At 34.2% G+C, this 20823-nt stretch overlaps 1 protein-coding gene across 4 annotated transcripts in view; it reads right to left on the bottom strand.

The window, feature by feature from the left end:
- Positions 1-20823, bottom strand: part of LOC109848984 (pectin acetylesterase 5-like) — a 37732-nt gene that overhangs the window by 11535 nt on the left and 5374 nt on the right. For 3 of the 4 annotated variants that reach the window (XR_002248962.1, XM_020418741.1, XM_020418740.1), the window contains exons 3-6: positions 19752-19881; positions 18239-18318; positions 18013-18102; positions 17312-17436 (exon numbers count right to left, since the gene is read on the bottom strand). Coding sequence is in view for 3 of the 4 variants with exons in the window: in XM_020418741.1 (XP_020274330.1) it covers positions 17312-17436; positions 18013-18102; positions 18239-18318; positions 19752-19881 (425 nt within the window). In the remaining variant the exon portion in view is untranslated. Of the gene's footprint in view, positions 1-17311; positions 17437-18012; positions 18103-18238; positions 18319-19751; positions 19888-20823 lie in introns of all 4 variants that reach the window. The other variant, XM_020418742.1, reaches the window with a different exon arrangement.

The following is a 20823-nucleotide window of genomic DNA, read 5'->3' as shown; positions in this document are numbered from 1 at the left end:
TCACATTCCTAAGTAATTATAATTATCAATAATATTATAACTATTAATTGTCTAAAAATAATATAATAAAATAATTTATAAAATAACTATACACAATTATTAGTAGTAACCAATTAAATTATTATAATAATTATTTATGAATTATAATAAAAAAATTAAAATAATAGTATAAATAGAATAATATATTACTAAATACTATTGAGAATTATACTATAATTCAATGGGCAATAAAATAAATAGAATAAATATTTAATCACATAAATAGTGTAATAATTTTAATAATATCACATAAATTATGAATTACAATATTCATTTAGTATTATATTATTAAATAAATAATTTAATATTATTTTTAGAGTATTTTCTCAAAGATTATTACATGATATTGAATAATCTATACTTGGTAATGATTGAAAACTAACCTTTTTACAAAAAATTATTTAATATTAATAATAGTACTATTAATTGTTAATGATAGTATAATAAAAATTTTAAAAAATATTTGTAGTACCAAATTATTTAAGAGCATAATTTAAAAAAAATTAAATTAGATAAATATTTTATAATATATAGATAGTATAAATATTTTAATAGTATTACTTAAACTAGGAATTATAATATTAAATATGGTAAATTACAGTAAACCCCCATGAATTTTAACTAGGAAATAGATAGATAGTATAATTATTTTAATAGTGTTACTTAAACTAGAAAGTATAATATTAAATAAGGTAAATTACAATAAATTCCCATGAATTTTAAGCATTTTGTAATAAATAGATCCTATGAACTTTCAAACTCACACAAAACCCCTAATAACTTTGGTAGAAAGCCCCCAATATCTTTCAGATAAATTACACTAAACCACTAATAACTTTCAAAATGTATTTTAATGATATTTTTTATTCTAATTTATAGGGGTTATTTGCAAAATTTAGAAAGTTATTGGGGGTTTTCTTTGAAACAAAAAAGTCATTAAGGGTTTAGTGTGATTTTGAAAGTTTGTAGTGGCTGAAAGTTCATAACGCCTCGTTTGGTACGCGAGAATGGATTCAAATGAGAATGGAATGGAAGAATGAATGAAATGGATTTAATGTGAGAATAGAATGGCCATTCTCATTCTCACGTTTGGGTGTAATTTATAAAATGAAGTGAGAATGGACGTATTTTAAAATTGTATATTTTATTGATTCTTATTTAAGTGGGAATGCTCATTCCCTATCATTTCATTGGGAATGCTCATTCCCATATAAATTGGGAATTGATAAGAAGTGAGAATGAACATTCCAACTTTAAAAAAGAGGATGTGTTTGGTAGGAAGGAATGAGAAGTGAGAATGACCATTCCATTCCCACCCCATTCCGCGTACCAAACGAGGCCTAAGGGTTTAGTGTAATTTACACTATTAAAGAATTATAATGAGAAGTAACTATTGTAATATGTTGCAAGTATTAAGTGTAACTATTTTGGGAACTGTTTGCGTCAAAAGTTGACTTTGTTATGGAATTCATTATATCTTCGGTCGATTACAACAAATTCAAAGAAATAGTCTTTTTATAAGACTTCTTTTACACAACAAAAGGAAAATTACAACTCTTGAGAAACAAACGCAGGATCATTGTTTGGATCGCTGCTTGCGTGGGATCTTTGCCTGTGCCGGGAGCGCTTTGACTCGTGGACCACCAAATCACAGATTCTGATTGAACCGTGAGGGGTTTAATGATTCTTCCTTCATTTATCGAAGTAAGAATTTGAAGCGAATATCTTATCGATGTAAGATGTTCACTCTTCCAAAGATCAAGTCTGAGCTTAGATCTCTAGGACTCGCTAGAAGCTTCTTGAGGATGTTTGTGAAGAAGGAAGACTCTCTCTCTTGCTCTAATTCACCAAAACTCAAGGCTCTCTGCTCTAAACTGCCGTCCCTCTCTTGGATGCTCTCTAATCAGCCCTTTCCCCTCTTGGATGCTCTCTAATCAGCCCCCCTTTTGTAACCATTGTCCCACTACCTAAATACCATGCTTTTATGATGTTAGTAGGTCTCCTTTCAGTTTGTAACCATCTCCCCACGTTTATGGTTGATCTCAAGTAGTTATGAAGTCAAAAAACCGTCAAAAAACGTGTTGTAACCAACTCTATGGCCGAGACAGTGAAGTCTGTCGCGCACCTCCGAGACTGTTCGCACCTTCCGGGTATTTTGGCTCTAACTTCCTCATCCGATATCGGAATGAGGTGATCCAAGATGTGTTGGAAAGCTGACGAAGAGATATACAACTTTTGTCTTTTGAGATTCTTCAGATTTGGATCATATCATGGCTTAAATGTGCAATACATTTCCGTGACAGTCGCTGCTGCCGCGCACCTCCGAGACCGTTCGCGACCTCTCGGGTATTTTGGCTCTAACTTCCTCGTCCGATGTCGGAATAAGGTGATCCAAGATGCGTTGGAAAGCTAACGAAGAGATCTACAACTTCACATTGGCGCTTCACTCTGTTTACTGTCGCGACAGTGTACAGTGCCGCGCTATTGCCGCGGCAGTCATCACTGCCGCGCACCTCCGAGGCAGTTTGCGACCTCTCGGGTATTTTGGCTCTAACTTCCTCGTCCGATGTCGGAATGAGGTGATCCAAGATGCGTTGGAAAACTAACGAAGAGATATACAAATTCCCATTGGTGCATCACTCTGTTTACTGCCGCGGCAGTGTACAGTGCCGCGCTATTGCCGCGGCAGTCATCACTGCCGCGCATCTCCGAGGCAATTTGCGACCTCTCGGGTATTTTGGCTCTAACTTCCTCGTCCGTTATCGGAATGAGGTGATCCAAGATGCGTTGGAAAGCTATCGAAGATCTCTATAACTTCCCATAGGCGCGCCACTCTGTTTATCTACACAGCACCTTCCACTGCCGCGCCTATGCGCGTCAGTGTTCTTTATCGTGGGTGTTCATATTGTTCTTCTATGTTGTTTCACATGTTTCTTTGCTTCTTTTGGCTTTGGATGATCTCCTTTGACTTAGATAGGTATATTCATACCTATAGTCATTTTTATATGTCTACAGATACCCCCTCCAAAGTATCTCAGACTCATTCTTTTATAGAGGAGTCTGGGACACTTTGGATAAGATAAGTCTTATTTGCAATCCCTTCAGTATTTAGTTGAGAAGACCGTGTAAAAGGACCTGTGAATGGCTTCAACTCTTGACTTCTTTATCTTTTAGTCTACTCAGTGCTTTGTTGAATAGCTAAAATTCTTCCGGTGCTGCGTTTATCGCTTGACCGTTATCGAAGTCTTGAACTGAAACTGATGTTTTGATTTGTGAATTAGTTCTTATCGTTGAACTGATGTTGAACTAGTTTTCTTCATTAGGAATTCATATCTGGATCGCAATTGAATCCTTCGAGATCATCCATTGGACTTTTTTCCTTAGCTTTATTTTGGCGAAAATCATTGGCGCGTTGACAGGCGTTAACACAGTTTATCCTCGTGTGTTTACTGGAGTCTACACAGTTTAAGCTCTTAAGACGTTGGAGCATGACGGTCTTGAGTATCGAGACTGCAGGACCAATTATTCAGGTCGGTTCATCTGTAGGTATGGATTTTATCCTGAGTTTGTCGAATACTCAAGTCACGAGACCAACTAATGAAGCTGGTGCGTCAGTGATTATCGTATTTATAGGATTTTTGGCAAACCCTCAGCCATCAACGGGTTTGATGAGCCTTTTGATGCGTCTGTGATTATCGTATTTATAGGATTTTTGGCAACCCCTCAGCCATCAACGGGTTTGATGAGCCTTTACCGATTACCGTTTGAATCGGGCTAGCATGCAGATTGTTTAAGTCCGTTCTGCATGTAACGTTGTGCTAAAAGAATAAACTCTCTTAGACTTGGTGCTATGATGTTGAATACATAGGCTTGGTCGTTTTCGCGGGAACGGACCACCCGGCAACGCGTATTAGGCGTAGGCTTATCTCTAATAAGGAATCGAGATAAAGTCCCCCATGCATCAAACATGGATTTGGAAATGTTGATGGGTTACGTCTTTTTGGTGAAAAGATGAACCTAACACTGGAGAGGAAGAATTTTATTTTCTATCTCCTGGTCTCTTTTTTGTTGGTAGAGATGAACCCGATGATGGAGAGGAAGAATTTTATATTCTATCTCCTGGTCTCTTGTTTGTTGGTAGAGATAAACCCGAAATCGGAGAGGAAGAATTTTATATTCTATCTCCTGGTCTCTTGTTTGTTGGTAGAGATAAACCCGATGATGGAGAGGAAGAATTTTATATTCTATCTCCTGGTCTCTTGTTTGTTGGTAGAGATAAACCCGATGATGGAGAGGAAGAATTTTATATTCTATCTCCTGGTCTCTTGTTTGTTGGTAGAGATGAACCCGATGATGGAGAGGAAGAATTTTATATTCTATCTCCTGATCTCTTGTTTGTTGGTAGAGATAAACCCAATGATGGAGAGGAAGAATTTTATATTCTATCTCCTGGTCTCTTGTTTGTTGGTAGAGATGAACCCGATGATGGAGAGGAAGAATTTTATATTCTATCTCCTGTCCTAACTGTTTAAAGGTTTGACCAAATAGGGTTTTGAGACGATCCTAACTGTTTAAAGGTTTGATCGTTCAATTTGTGGACCTCTCGTTCATGGAACGAATCGAGAGGGGATTTTGGCCTTGGTCCTAACTGTTTAAATGTTTGACCAAATGGAGACTTGAGACGATCCTAACTGTTTAAAGGTTTGATCGTTTAATTTGTGGACCTCTCGTTCATGGAAGGAATCGAGAGGGGATTTTGGCTTTGGTCCTAACTGTTTAAAGGTTTGACCAAATGGGAATTTGAGACGATCCTAACTGTTTAAAGGTTTGATCTTTCAATTTGTGGACCTCTCGTTCATGGAAGGAATCGAGAGGGGATTTTGGCTTTGGTCCTAACTGTTTAAAGGTTTGACCAAATATGAGTTTTTGGAGGGAAGATTGATCTAAAAAAGTGATCGAATCTCATCTCAGCAAAAGAGTATTCGAAAATCATCATGGGGATGTAGTGTTTATCACTTTGTTTGTAATGATCGGGTTATCCCTAAGAAAATTTACATATAGTATTCTTTCGGGAATTCCCGTTACATGAACCATCCACCCCCAGCTTTTCTTATAAAACTGGGTTTATCATTATATTCAGCTGCATGATCGGGTTATCCTTAAGAGTACTATGCATAGCGCTCTCAAGGAACTTCCCGTGAAAGAAAGGAAATAGTTTAGACTCATATACATGTTGGAATATCGAGGAGCAGTTTATACTCATATACTCTTCGGAGTGAGATGGAGAAGCAGTTTATACTCGTATACTTATCGGAGTCAGGGAAAACAGTTTATACTCGTGTACCCAATGGAGTAGGTGGTCGTCTTTATTTGGCTTGTTTCGCCATTATGACGCCGGAGTCAATTAATGCTTGGATTTTATTTTTGAGTCCGAAGCAAATCTCAGTGGGATGAAGAACCCTTCTGTGGTACGCACAGTAGTTTGGATCCGTAATCCTCTTAGCTCCATCCTGATCTTTAATAGGTGGTAGCTCGATTTTGTCATTGGCGAGGAGGTATTCCAAGATGGCTGGAGCTTCATCATCTTCGAAAGAATATTCCTTTTGAAACCTCGGATCGAGAGTCGCATTCTCAACGATTGCAGATGTCATTGGTTGGCCTCTCTCAGCTTTCTTTCTTTTAAGAAAGTGCTCAGCTTGTTTAACTCTTTCCAAGTTTTGGATGGTACGACCCCCAGGGCTTCCAGAACATCGATGGAGAGATTATTGTGACATGTTTGCAGGATAAACTCCTCTGTAATAGGATCTCTGCAATTCATTGCTTTGTTACGGAAGCGTTTGACAAAATTATCGACTGACTCTCCGTCTTTTTGTTTCTCATCCAAAAGGGTTCCGATTGACACTTCGGTGTCTTCCTCGAAGAAGTTGCTGAGGAACAAACTTTCCATGTCATCCCAACAATTGATGCTCCCTGGCTTAAGCCGTCGGTACCAATCGAAGGCGGACCCACGAAGGGTGCCAACGAATGACCGGACCATTAAAGCCTCGTTTCCAGAAATCATGCCCAAATGAGACCTTAAAATAAATTAGATGCTGAATCGGTGAACTCGAACGGTGTGAAGTTAATCAGATTGAACTTTGCCGGATATGGTATTGAATCCCATTCCCTTGGATAGGGACATGGAATACCCGTCTTCTTCACTTCTTGAGCCGTCATCAAAGCGTTTACTTTGTTTTCAAGCTCTTTTATTTTCCCGTCATCGTCTATGTCTTCATTCGAAGAACGTTGTGGAGAACGAGTTAGACCACCCCCTGTGAGAGGTGCTATTGAACCATCCCTAATATCGTTATTGGGAGGATGTGCTAAACCACCCCCAGCGTTATTGCTATTGGGAGGTGTATCAGCCATAATGACTTCATCCACTTCTGGATCACTATCATCTGCCATATTCTGAGTGTGACGGCTGGATTTAGCTCGCTGACTGGACTCAGGAGGTTGAGGTTGTTGAGTTAGCAACTCTCTCATTTGTTGAATAGCTAACTTCATCTCTGTCTTCATTTCAGCTCTGATTTCTTCACGTTGCTTCGCTAGAGCTTCTTGAAGCATTTGAGCAAATTGATCAGAGGTGATCGTGAGTACTTCTCTGGTTTGTCCCGTGCTAGACATTGTATCATCAGAAGCGATTGCAGAACAAGTGTCCGAGAATTCATCCTCCGAGGACATTCCTTCTTGCATTCTTTTGTAATCTCTGCGTCTGATGGCTCCTAATTGGAGTCGAGACAGCCTTTGATCAATTCTCAGATTGACTTTTCCTCTCGGGGAAAAGTCAGGATTTGAGTCACTTGAATGCCGCTTAGACTTTCTTTTATCAGCCACGTTGATGGTGACTTCAGGGAATTCATCATCTTGTGCAGCTGATTTTCTCTTGCGGAAATGTCTCGGCTTAGGCTTCGACATTTCGGTGAAAAGACTGTGGAATACCGAGACTCTTCGTGGGATGACTTCTCGTTTGAAACAGTCACATTCTGATAATGCTGCTTTAACGAGTCGCGCACAGGAACAATGAGAGCTTATTTCTCGAATAATTCTCTTTCGAAATTTATTCAAACCCACAGCTTGATAGTACGATTCATCGGTATGATTGCCGGAAAATCCTATCGTCTGTTGGTATATACCCCCTCCAAAGTTATCTCAGACTCATTCTTTTATTAGCAGGAGTCTGGGACACTTTGGATTTAAGCATAAGTCTTATTTGCAATCCTTCAGTAGTTTAGTGAAGAGACCGTATGTAAGGACCTGTGAATGGCTTCAACTTCTGGACTTTCTTTATCTTTTAGTCTACTAGTGCTTTTGTTGAATAGCTAAAATTCTTCGGGTGCTGCGTTTATCGCTGACCGTTTATTCGAAGTCTTGAGACTGAAACTGATGTTTTGAATTTGCTGAATTAGTTCTTATCGTTTGACTGATTTGAACTAGTTTCTTCATTAGGAATTCATATCTGGATCGCAATTGAATCCTTCGCAGATCATCATTGGACTTTTTTCCTTAGCTTTATTTTGGCGAAAATCATTTGCGCGCGTTGACAGGCGTTAACACAGTTTATCCTCGGCTGTGTTTGACTGGAGTCTACACAGTTTTAAGCTCTTAAGACGTTGCGAGCATGACGGTCTTGGAGTATCGAGACTGCAGGACAATTATTCAGCGTCGGTTCATCTGAGGTATGCGATTGTTATCCCTGAGTTTTGTTGTATACTCAAGTCACGAGACCAACTAATGAAGCTGCGTGCCGTCATGTGATTATCGTATTTATAGGTTTTGCAAACTCCTCAGGCCATCAACGCGGTTTGATGAGCCTTTACGATTCCCGTTTGGGAATCGGGCTAGCATGCAGATTGTTTAAGTCCGGTTCTGATGTTAACGTTGTTGCTAAAAGAATAACTCTCTTAGACTTGGTGCTATTGATGTTGAATACATAGGCTGGTCGTTTTTCGCTCTGGAACGGACACCCGGCAACGCGTTCGTATTAGGCGTAGGCCTTATCTCTAATAAGGAATCGAGATAAAGTCCCGCATGCATTCAAACATGGATTTTGGAAATGTTGATGGCGTACGTCTTTTTGGGGTGAAAAGATGAATCCTAACACTGGAGAGGAAGAATTTTGATTTTCTATCTCCTTGGGCTCTTTTTGTGGTAGAGATAGAACCGATGATGGAGAGTAAGAATTTTATATTCTATTCTCCTGGTCTCTTTGTTTGTTGGTAGGCAGAGTAAACCCGAAATCGCGAGGGTAAGAATTTTATATTCTATCTCCTTGTCTCTTTTTTGTGGTAGAGATAAACCAGAATCGCGATAGCGATTAATTTTATATTCTATCTCCTTCGGTCTCTTGTTTTGTTGGGTAGTAGATAAAACCCAAAATTGAGAGAGGAGAAGAATTTTTATATTCTATCTCCTGGTGCAAATAGAAACTCAAAGTTGGGATTCCATTAGGAATCTAGATTGGTTTGAATAATTCCTAACGTGTCATAATGGTTTGACTATTCAACTCAAAAGGGGATCTTTTTGTTTGCAAAAATGAATCAAAAGGAGGTTTTGGGTTGTGGTCCATAACTGTAGTAAAGGTTTGACCAAGCAACTGGCGAGATTTTGAGACGCATCCTAAACCATATTAAAGATTTGATCAATAGATTTCTTTTTTTGTTTCAATTTCGTGACCTCTCGTTCATGGAAGGAATCGAGAGCGAGATTTTGTCTTGGTCCTAACTGTTTAAAGGTTTGACCAATGGGAATTTGAGACGATCCTAACTGTTATAGTTTGATCGTTCAATTGTGTGGACCTCTCGTTCATGGAAGGAATCGAGGAGATGGCGATTTGTGGTTTTTGGTCCTAACTAGTTTAAAGGTTTGACCATGTGGCCGGTTTGATACGCATCCTAACTGTTTAAAGGTTTGATCGTTCAATTTGTGACCTCCGTTCATGGACGATCGAGAGGGGATTTTGGCTTGGTCAACAAATTGTTTAAATGTTTGACAATCGCGAGGACTTGAGACGATCCTTAACTGATTTAAAGGTTTGATCGTTTAAGCTTTAAATTTGTTGGACCTTCTGTTCATGGAAGGAATTCGAGAGGAGTTTTTGTCTTTGGTCCTAACTGTTTAAAGGTTTGACAATGCGAATCGTCAAAAGTTGGTTTCGTTGTGGAATTCATTATATCTTCGGTCGATTATAATAAATTCAAAAGAAATAGTCTTTTTATAAGACTTCTTTTACACAACAAAAGGAAAATTACAACTTTTTAGAAACAAACGCAGGATCGTTGTTTGGATCGCTGCTTGCGTGGGATCTTTGCCTGTGCCGGGAGCGCTTTGACTCGTGGACCACCAAATCACAGATTCTGATTGAACCGTGAGGGGTTTAATGATTCTTCCTTCGTTTATCGAAGTAAGAATTTGAAGCGAATATCTTATCGATGTAAGATGTTCACTCTTCTAAAGATCAAGTCAGAGCTTAGATCTCTAGGAATCACCAAAAGCTTCTTGAGGATATTTGTGAAGAAGGAAGACTCTCTCTCTTGCTCTAATTCACCAAAACTCAAGGCTCTCTGCTCTAAACTGCCGTCCCTCTCTTGGATGCTCTCTAATCAGCCCTTTCCCCTCTTGGATGCTCTCTAATCAGCCCCCCTTTTGTAACCATTGTCCCACTACCTAAATACCATGCTTTTATGATGTTAGTGGGTCTCCTTTCAGTTTGTAACCATCTCTCCACGTTTATGGTTGATCTCAAGTAGTTATGAAGTCAAAAAACCGTCAAAAAACGTGTTGTAACCAACTCTATGGCCGAGACAGTGAAGTCTGTCGCGCACCTCCGAGACTGTTCGCACCTTCCGGGTATTTTGGCTCTAACTTCCTCATCCGATATCGGAATGAGGTGATCCAAGATGTGTTGGAAAGCTGACGAAGAGATATACAACTTTTGTCTTTTGAGATTCTTCAGATTTGGATCATATCATGGCTTAAATGTGCAATATATTACCGTGGTTCGCGCTGTCTCGGGTATTTTGGCTCTAACTTCCTCGTCCGATGTCGGAATAAGGTGATCCAAGATGCGTTGGAAAGCTAACGAAGAGATCTACAACTTCACATTGGCGCTTCACTCTGTTTACTGTCGCGACAGTGTACAGTGCCGCGCTATTGCCGCGGCAGTCATCACTGCCGCGCACCTCCGAGGCAGTTTGCGACCTCTCGGGTATTTTGGCTCTAACTTCCTCGTCCGATGTCGGAATGAGGTGATCCAAGATGCGTTGGAAAACTAACGAAGATATCTACAACTCCCTTTTGGTGCATCACTCTGTTTACTGCCGCGGCAGTGTACAGTGCCGCGCTATTGCCGCGGCAGTCATCACTGCCGCGCATCTCCGAGGCAATTTGCGACCTCTCGGGTATTTTGGCTCTAACTTCCTCGTCCGTTATCGGAATGAGGTGATCCAAGATGCGTTGGAAAGCTATCGAAGATCTCTATAACTTCCCATAGGCGCGCCACTCTGTTTATCTACACAGCACCTTCCACTGCCGCGCCTATGCGCGTCAGTGTTCTTTATCGCGGGTGTTCATATTGTTCTTCTATGTTGTTTCACATGTTTCTTTGCTTCTTTTGGCTTTGGATGATCTCCTTTGACTTAGATAGGTATATTCATACCTATAGTCATTTTTATATGTCTACAGGAACATTACGAAAAAACTAGCAAAATTGATGCAGCTAATTTAACTTAAAGAGTTAAGTTAACAACTTTCAAATTAGATGGGCATATTTAAGAGAACTTATAGAATTTGCAGTTTTATTTAATAACAATTTTAGATTTGGGAAACTTATTTAAAAAAGGTTAGATTGGGCGATCATTATAAGAAAAACATTCAATTACGATAACCACACAATAATAATTAATTCATACATTACTTTTTAAGCAATCTTATTATACAATTTTATTTATTAACACATAGTTTTACTATTCAATAAAAAATTCAAAACTTAAAACTTATACGTTCATGTCCAAAGCACGTGCATTATACTAGTTGTAATAAACAATCATGATGAATCATGAATAGTCATGTGACAAATTATGATGAAGAAAAATAATGAATTAATGTTATAATTGTCCCAAATGCTTATGTGGATTTATGGTACAAAATTCATAGTTGAGGAATTAGGATAATTTATATCTTAAATACAAAAAAGAGATGAATCCCACCAGAATTTAGTATTTAAACCTTAGGCATTAATGGAGTTGAAGAGTATTTAATGGATTTATGAGAGTTGAAGGAAATAAAATAGTGAAGGAGGTGAGAGAGAGAATTAAATGAGAAAAAGAGAGAGGGGTAAACTTGGATTTTTTTTTTAAGTTTGGAGGGAACCACATAAGTATGTAGTACATTTGAGAATTTGGGTTTAAAGATAAATACATAAAGATGAACAAGTTTAAAAGATACCAAGAAAAGTATTTGGGTTTAAACATAATACAAGGTAAACCTTTGGGTCTGAAGACAAAAACTCATATATATTATTAGTACTAGGTTTTATGCACGTGCAATGCATGTGGTTAAATACCACAATTAAGTGGTTTTGATTTCTTTCCTTACTAAAATTTGTTCATCGGTTCCATTTTGATAATTTTTACTCTCTTATGACTCTAGACTTTAGCATTATAATTATTTTTTTCTTTGATGTTTGTTTGAATGCGTTACACCGAATTTAAATTTTCGTGTTGATAATTAAATTGATAGGAAACAAATGTAATACAAAGCCAATTTGAGTTTTTATTTTATTTAGACCGACATGAAACCAAGCTTGACTTGAAAATATAATGTTGTGAAAGTGAAAAACACTTGAAAAAATGGCGTTATAAAAGAAATATGAATAATTAAATCCAATAAGCCAAGATGATTGATTAAAAATGGTCTAGAACGAAATTAAAGTGTGAAATTCATTACTATTCATTGATAGACTTCGTTAAAAAAATCATAAACTAAAGATTATTGCTAACTCTAGTGCACTTTTATATAATAAAAACATCCATATAAGTATATAAAAGTACTAAAAAAACTTCATAAAAAATCCCTTCTAAAGATTCCTTATTTTACTCAAAAAAATTAAACTATTCTATAAAATATTCAGAAAGCAATAATGTCTTTTATTCATTCTGTTTCGTTTTTTTTATTTAGTCGAGATCAATCTTTCTCCACATTTATCTTCTTCCTAGGCAATTCTAAAGTTCTCTTCATCGTCTACATTGATCGTGACATCATGCTGGAGCTAGATTTCTTGTGCTGTTATCTTAGTTTGTTCATCTTTTATCTTCTTATCTTACATCACAAAGTACTTCTGATGTTCAATACAAACTTCTGAAAATACGGACTTCGATTACTTTTTTATTTCAATGAGAATAAATGTTAATTTTATATATATAAAAATTTTGTATTTCTAATTTATTACTTAAATAAGATTGAGAGTTACATCTTTTTTCTTTTTATAATGAATTTTTCTATTGCGCATCCTATAAGAGTTTCTGCTATCAAATAATGTTACTTTTGCTTTATTTGTGTTATTTTCCATGAAGATCTGAACTAAGTAACTGTATTTTTTATTGTCAATATTAATATTTGCTTTTAATATGTTTATTTCATAAAAAAGAGATATTACTTAATTTTGATACTATATCATCGACTATTCTGTGACATTTATCATTTGGGCACTCTTATTAACATCTCCATCCGTCTTTTTGTTAGTCTTTGTAAGCGTAGAACCGCGGCTCAACTCTATTGTAAATAGTAGTGATCTTTGCATTATAGGTGTAATAGTGTGCCTATATATTAGTAAACTATTTTTAGGTTTAATTGTGTGAATTTTAGAGTAGATCTTGTAAGATTATCTTTTTTGAATGTTGTGATGATTGCATATATCAGTAATCTGAATTTATGTTGTATTTGTAAAGAATCTTAATGGAGACGCTTTTACTTTGACAGTTTATTCTGAATGAGCCCAACATATTAGTTTTAAAATATAATACTTTTTCTTTATTGTGTTATATGAATATTTGCTTGGTTTACTTACTAATCTCTTATTTTTTCAGTAAGTTGTATCTTTGGGTTGATATATATATTGTTGACACAATTTACGATGACATGTATATCTTCCCTACAAATATGAGATAGATATAAAGTGAATTTTATGTTTAGTAACATTTAATAAGAATTTTAGTAATGAAATATGTCATATTCATATTTAAATATCTTGAAATTTGATAGTGCTATTACATGTTTATCTTTGAGTGTCTTTAATAAATGATCATTCGTTGGTAGTCATATCTCCAAATAAAGTTATATGTAGAGTCCTGCCACTATATAGGAAAAAGTAAAAGGTCGATTTTAATTTTTTAACTTATGCTATTGTAAATAAGTATCATGTGTATATCTTTTTTCCATTATAGTGATTTCTCTCTCCTTATCTCACTTGTTATATTTTGCAACATAGTTGATTAAGAACTTCACTTTAGTTTCTATCACAAGATTATTTGTATGTAATTTTATATTAATTTTATGATTTCTTTAATGTTTCAAGAATAAAATATAAAAATTTATAAATACTTACTAATTTTTATTGTATCTTTCATGGAGAACGCTTCTTTAATTCAGATAAAATTGTCCAAAATGTTCTTCAAGGGGAACTCAGTGCGTGCTTCTTTGATAGATGTCTTTTGTCAATGTTAATGAAAGTGATTCATGAACATTTCTGAATTTTGGGTTTATTTCCTTGAATAATTTCTAGATTTGATGTGCACTGGTTATAAGAATTTCAGGATTTTTTGCGATTTTAAACTTTTAAAGGAGTTTTTGCAATTTTTATAACTTCGAGGTTTTTAAAAATTTTAAATTTTTAAGTGACTGATGTTAATCCCTTGAATTCATCTATGTTGTTTGTAAGTTTTAATATTCTAGAATTTCATGGTGCTTTTTTAGAATTTAAAATTTTGAGGTTGTTTCTATAATTTTTAAAATGTTAAGGTGTTAATTGAAAATTTTAAACTCTTTGGGGACTATTTTTAATTTCCAGATTTCATTTTTGTTTAACATTTGAAAACTTAGGGTGTTTTCTATAATTTTAAGGGTCTTTTGTGTAATTTTTGAAACTTTTTGGGTTTTTATAATATTTCATGTATCATAATATGTTAGCTAATTTATTAATCTTATTGTTTTTAAATTATTGAGCTATAGATAGTTCACGTAGGATTAGTATAAGATTTAATTAGCATTAAGAGAGTAAAATACAAGTGGAAAATTCAAAATAGTGTTTCACGTATTTTATTAATCTTATTTTTTTAAATTGTTGAGTTATAGGTATTAGATATATTTAGAATTAGGATAAATTAAAATTTAAATAAAATATTTAAATAGTGAAGGATAATATTGGTCATGGAAAGCTTTTCTAGAACTCGTGCTTTTAAAAGGAGTATGATATATCCCCTTAACTTTAAACGATAATTAAATAACCTGAATAAATTTGAAAATATTAGGAGACCTCGTAAAGTTTAGAGGTTATTAAAAACCCTTTAACTTAAAACTTTATTAAGAAACCCCGCTAAAAGCAATGGATTCAGGGGGAATTTCTAATAAAATGATTTTAGAGGCAAATTTATGATTATTGTGATTTGCAGACACATTTAAAAATACCTACAATTTAGGAGGTATATATTAAAAACTCCAAAATGAAAAAAGGGGTAAATTTATTAAACCTCGAATGAGTTTTTGGTGTTTGGAACTAAATCCTAAACATTTTAAAACTCTCACTAAGCCCCCAATCACTTTTAGTAGAAAAACCTAAAAATTAACATCATTAGTTCATGTATAGTCAAATAACCAAAATAAAACCCAATAACCCAACAACTTTTACGCTTTTCACTTAATCCCCATTAGTTTTTAGCAAAAAACCACAAATACTATATGTTTATATTATCTAATATTTTTAAAGATTGCTAAAGTTATTGAAATTTTTCAAGAGGTTGATTGTAATGTTTAAATTTTAAAGGAGTTTGTTTCTAATTTTAGATTTTTTGGGGGTTATTTGTACTTTATATTTTTTGGGGCTTTTTAATTTTCTCGGGGTTTCTTTTCAATTTTCTAATTTAAAGGGTATGTTTACTATTTTTGAGATTTTTAAGGAGCTCTTTGCAATTTTCAAGTTTTAGAGTGTTATTTATAATATTTCTACCTTTTATGGAGTTTTTTTCATAATTTTCATATTTTCGACTGTTTGTTTGAAATTTTAAATTTTTAGGGAGTTGGTTGTAATTTTTAAAATTTAAAAGGTTGTTTATACTTTTTAGTTGTAATTTATTAATTTTTGGGGGTCATTTATAAGTTTAGAATGTTAAGAGTCTTTTTTCATTTTTTTTAGATTTTTAGAGGTTTTTTGCAATTTCAGCAAACCCTCAAAATTAACAAATGGTTAAATTTCACTGAATCTTCAATAAGTTTAGTATTTGGAACTAAATCTCCAATATCTTTAATACTCTCACTAAACCTCCAATAACTTTTAGCAAAAAACTCGCAAAATTAACATCATTAGTTTATGTATAGTCAAATAACAAAAATACACCCTAACAACCAATAAGTTTTATATTTTTTTTACTTAACCCCTAATAAAGTTTTGTAAAAACCCAAAATAACGGATGTATATCATTTTTAGATTTTTCCAAAGGTTTGTTTGTAATTATTGGAATTTTCAAGGTGTTGATCTTAATTTTTGGATGTTAAAGGGGGATGTATCTAATTCTAGATTTTTCTAGGGGGTTGTTTGTTTTGTTTATATTTTTTTGAGTTTTATATTTTTCTTTGTATTATTTTGTAATTTTCTAATTTAAGGGTTTGTTTATGATTTTTTAGATTTTTAGGGATTGTTTGTAATTTTCTGCTTTTTAGTTTTGTAATTTTTATAGGGTTTCTATTTTGTAATTTTCTAATTCAAGGTGTTGTTTGTCATTTTCTGCTTTTTATAGGGTTTCTTATAGTTTTATATTTTTCATGTGTTTTTTTGAATTTTTAATGGTCATTTGTAAACTTCAAATTTTAAAGGGGTTGTTTGTACTTTTTGGATTTTTTAAAGAGGTTGTTTGCAATTTATGCACTTTTTGTTGGCCATTTATAATTTTAGAATTTTAAGGGCCTTTTTTAATTTTTAGATTTTTAAGGATTTTTTATAATTTAATACTTTATAGGGGGCTATATGTTTTTTTAATTTTTTTCATGGGTTTGTTTTTATTATCCCGATTTGTCAATGACTTTTCTATAATTTTGGGAATTTAAAGGGAGTTGTTTGTAGCTTTCAAATTTTTCTACGTGTTATTTATAATTTTAGATTTTTAAGATAGCTATTTGTAAAAAATTTATATTTTTTAGGATTGTTTGTAAATTTATGGTATAATTTGTAAATAAGAATGATTTGATGAGTAAGTATTGTGTTTGAAGGTTAATTTTAGTCAGTGTAAAATTTTTTAGAATTGTTTGTAAACGAATAGGATCATTTGTAAATAAGAATGATTTGAGGGGTATATACTGTGCTTGAGGGTTAATTTTTCCATTATGAAGGCTAAGTGCGAAAAATCAAAATGTTCTGGATATTTTTTGAAATTATCAAATTTACTAAGAATTTAGTGAGAGTTGTAAATATTTAGAAATTTAGTGCTCAATTCAAAGTTATGAGATATTTACTAAAATTTAAGTTTTTAAAGTAATTAAGGAGGAACACATGATATTTTTTAGATTTTGTAATTGTAGATAGTTAAAAATTGTTTAGAATTAACAAAGATCTGATTGTTAAAATTTTCTACTCTTTTATAGATAGAATTTTTAAACTATGGATATGAATAGTTTTAATTTAGTGAGAATTCTTAGGAAGATAGAGTTAGTTGGACACATGTCATCTTTTAATATGATAGAGAAGTAGTTTTATTGTTTGATTTCTTTCCATATCAATTTTTGGTTAAAGATTTTACCTTCAAAAAAATTGATATATTATTGATTAGGATAAGATTAGAAGGTAATATCCAAAAGAGCTAAGGGTAATATTGACTATGAAAAGTTTTTCTCAAACTCGTTCTTTTATAAGGAGCATGATATGATATGTTATAATATTGTACTTTGCTCAGTTTGCATGACTGTAATTTAATAGTGGAAAGGTGCAAATGGAAATGTAAAATTGTAGAAATCATTAAAAAAAACATACTCATCAAGGAAAAAGCCGGCGTCCGCAAGGCATTTAACATTGGCCCCCTTAGGCATGAGTGCACGAAAATTGTCACAATGTATGAAAGTTGCAAGACCACCAGCAGAGCATCCTGTAAGAAAAGCCTGCAAACTGGAAAATTTGATCACGTCTGACTCAATGTGTTCACGCCACATTAGCAATTGTATGTTATGAATTAGGAGTTCCATGCAAGAATTTGGTGTAAACTCAGCTAGATATATGAATAGTATTAACAGTAATCGCAACAATGGCCTGGTTAACATGTTGTGTCATGAATAATGGACTGCGTATCTTGCATTTGTTATGGGACAAAAATTCAAAATTACAGAAATTATCATACAAAATTACATATATGATTAATGACATAGGGCAGGGATGAAATAATTGCTCTCAGTCAATTAAATGGCTAGTGTAAATATTATTAAAATTTGAAATATATGATACTTTCATTAATTCTAAAGGGCATTTTCAAAATATGTATTCGCGTTTGACTAAGTTCAAGATATGATACATAACTAGCCACTGGGAAGACAAAACCACCAGGTTCACAGCAAAGATGTTTTGCTGGATTAGAAGCCAGCCTCAGATTTTACTGATATTTCTTGGTGGTCGGTGATGCATGTATATATTATAATATGCAAAAGCATTCCACCATAATCATTTAATTATAAAGCAATAACCTGCTTAGACTTTCCAAGTCCTTCTGATAATAGTTCATCAATGATTGCTTCCCAAATCCGCTGGCCTTTGAAGAAGAGCTTCCTTCCATTCTATATGACATCAAGTAAAAGTCAGCCCAGAACACTTTGCTGCTTTTATTATTCACTAAAATTAAGTTATAGATGTAGATTGCAAAATGAACCGCCAACTATAGTGACTCAGAAGGCAAACACCCACTATATCTACCTTTGCTTGAACCATTGTGTCGCCAGAAAAAGATCCACCATCACAATACCGTATCTTGACTCTGTTCCAGTTATAGAAATCTGAAGAATATAATAAAATATGGGAATCAGAAAAGCTTTAATAATATTAAAAGATGGTTGAATATCAAACCATGATTAGCTCTGACAACTTCAGATACATAATTAACCGTTTCTTCACTTCTAATGCCATAGAACATTCTTGTAAGTTGACAGATACCAAGAATTTATGCTCTTAATCATTCATTCAGAACTAGAGGTTAACTGATGTTTAGTAGAAACGATAAATCAAGACACCAAGTGCAGACAGCTCAAGGTTGGTGGAAGATTAAAGGAGGGCATGATAGTCCCTCCATAACCAAAATAGATTTTTATAATGATTATATGGGAATCAGAAAATATTTAATAATAACAAAAGATGATTGAATATCAAACCATGATTAGCTCTGAGAACTTAACAGGGTACATACTTAACCCTTTCTCCACTTCTAATGCCATATAACATTCTTGTAAGTTGTGACAAATACAAAGAACTTATGTTCTTAATCATTCATTCAGAACTAGAGGATAACTGATGTTTAGTAGTAATGAGAAATCAAGACACCAAGCACAAACAGCTCAAGGTTGGTGGAAGATTAAAGGAGGGCATGAATATCCCTCTATAACCAAAATAGATTCTTACAATGGATAGCTCTTATTTAATTCTAACGTTTACTGTCTATACTATACCAAGGTATGATGCAAAAGACATGCTACCCTCAACCTAATCCATGGCATCAATAAGACCATTCTTAAATATGTGAAGGTAAGCAAACAACTACAAATCACCAAATAAAATCAATCAGTATTGACTCGCAACAGCAAATCTACTGGAGATACCTAATGCCATGCAACGTTCTAGTCGATATAGAAAAGTTTAATTTCTCATTTAGAGGGGTTGCAACTACTGCTTTCCTTATTTTGTTAAAGTCGGTTAAAAATGTCCAAGTTAAATAACTTGACATTTTTATTGATGTTCAACGGTAAATCAGATGACCAGCGACTATATTCTCCAAAAAGGGGAAGTATCAGGATGACAAACTGTGAAGAGATGGAAAAAGGTTAAACATTATGATATTCTAGTTATTCCATAAAGATAAGACAAATTCTGTTTATCCCTAGCTGATTTAGTGAATCAGTATACTGAAAAGATCTTAACTCAGTGTCTCATTTATCCCTCCTGACAAATTTTAAAAGGTGTTTATGAGAGCAAATGTGATCAGTCTTTACCGAGATAACTCACAAGAACAGAGAAAAGGTAAGGAATAGAAAAATGGCTATATTCTCACTGGGACACCATTTTGTTCTGCAACCTAGGAATAAAGGTATGCAGCAGTGCTACCACGATGACTTACAAAGAATAACACTGGTTAAAAATAAATACAGAGAAGAGAGATAAGTCTTAGAACAAAAAACAATCTGACAAACTTAGCCAAAGAACTCCAACGATTGCTTACCAGGGTTTAGAGATGAGGATTGGCTTAAAATGCCAACAAAGAGAGCTTGTCGTGGCATGTAGTGTGAAGACCCTAATGGTGTCTCTTGGCGAGAAGAACATGAATCTACAGTACTGCACCAACCTCCACCCTAACACTTGAGAAAAGCAATTAACTTGAGCAAATGCTTAACTAATAACCTGCATCATCATCTATTCTACATACGCTAATGGTACAAAACACAAACATGGATGCTCTTAAATATATCAAAGAGATCAATAGTACTGAATCCTGGTCAATAGATTATGAAAGCAAATTAACTCATATTCCAAAGGTAAAGGGGAAAAAATCATGGGACCACACATAATGATAAAACACCAAGAAGTAAACCAAAAATAATAGTAATAATAATATAATAATTGCTGATAAGTTGTTTTTTTGGGTGAATTTATCTGACAACAGGTATAATAATCTCGAGTCTACACTAAAGTAAAATGCAATTACAAATCATAGGTATGAAGAATCACAAATAATAATCATCTAAAGTTGCTAAGCTACACATACTAGAGTTCTTTATTTCTTTATTATACGATGAACTATAAGTCCCCAGAAACACACATCACTCTTAACAAGATGGCCATTGACAACTTTGCAATCAACCGGGGTTGGCTTGGCTGCTAGAAGCTGTGTAGTGACATTTCTATCATAAAGTCAATGCCCGTGTGAGAAACATATCATACATTGTCACTATCAATACACATGTTGGACATATGCCCTCTATTTAAAATAGGACAAAATTTCATTTTCGACCATATTTGAAATTTATTTAGCATTTTCGACTTAATTTCAGCCACCTGGCCGAAAATGCTAAATATGTGCAAAAAACTACACGGGATTGATAATTCTGCGTAGTTTAGCAAAACACTAAACTACACAGGATTCTAAATCCTCTGTGGTTTAGCACTACAACAAGCTGGAGTTTCGTATTGTAGCAAACTGCACGAGATTTTGAATCCCGTGTAGTTTGATTTCAACTATTAAACTACACGAGATTCAGAATCCTATGTAGTTGCAGGGTGATTTTGGCAGAGTT

Source organism: Asparagus officinalis, chromosome 7 (genome assembly GCF_001876935.1).
Source record: "Asparagus officinalis chromosome 7, Aspof.V1, whole genome shotgun sequence".
In the NCBI taxonomy this organism is placed as follows: Eukaryota; Viridiplantae; Streptophyta; class Magnoliopsida; order Asparagales; family Asparagaceae; genus Asparagus; species Asparagus officinalis.
This window is presented reverse-complemented; position numbering and strand designations above follow the sequence as displayed.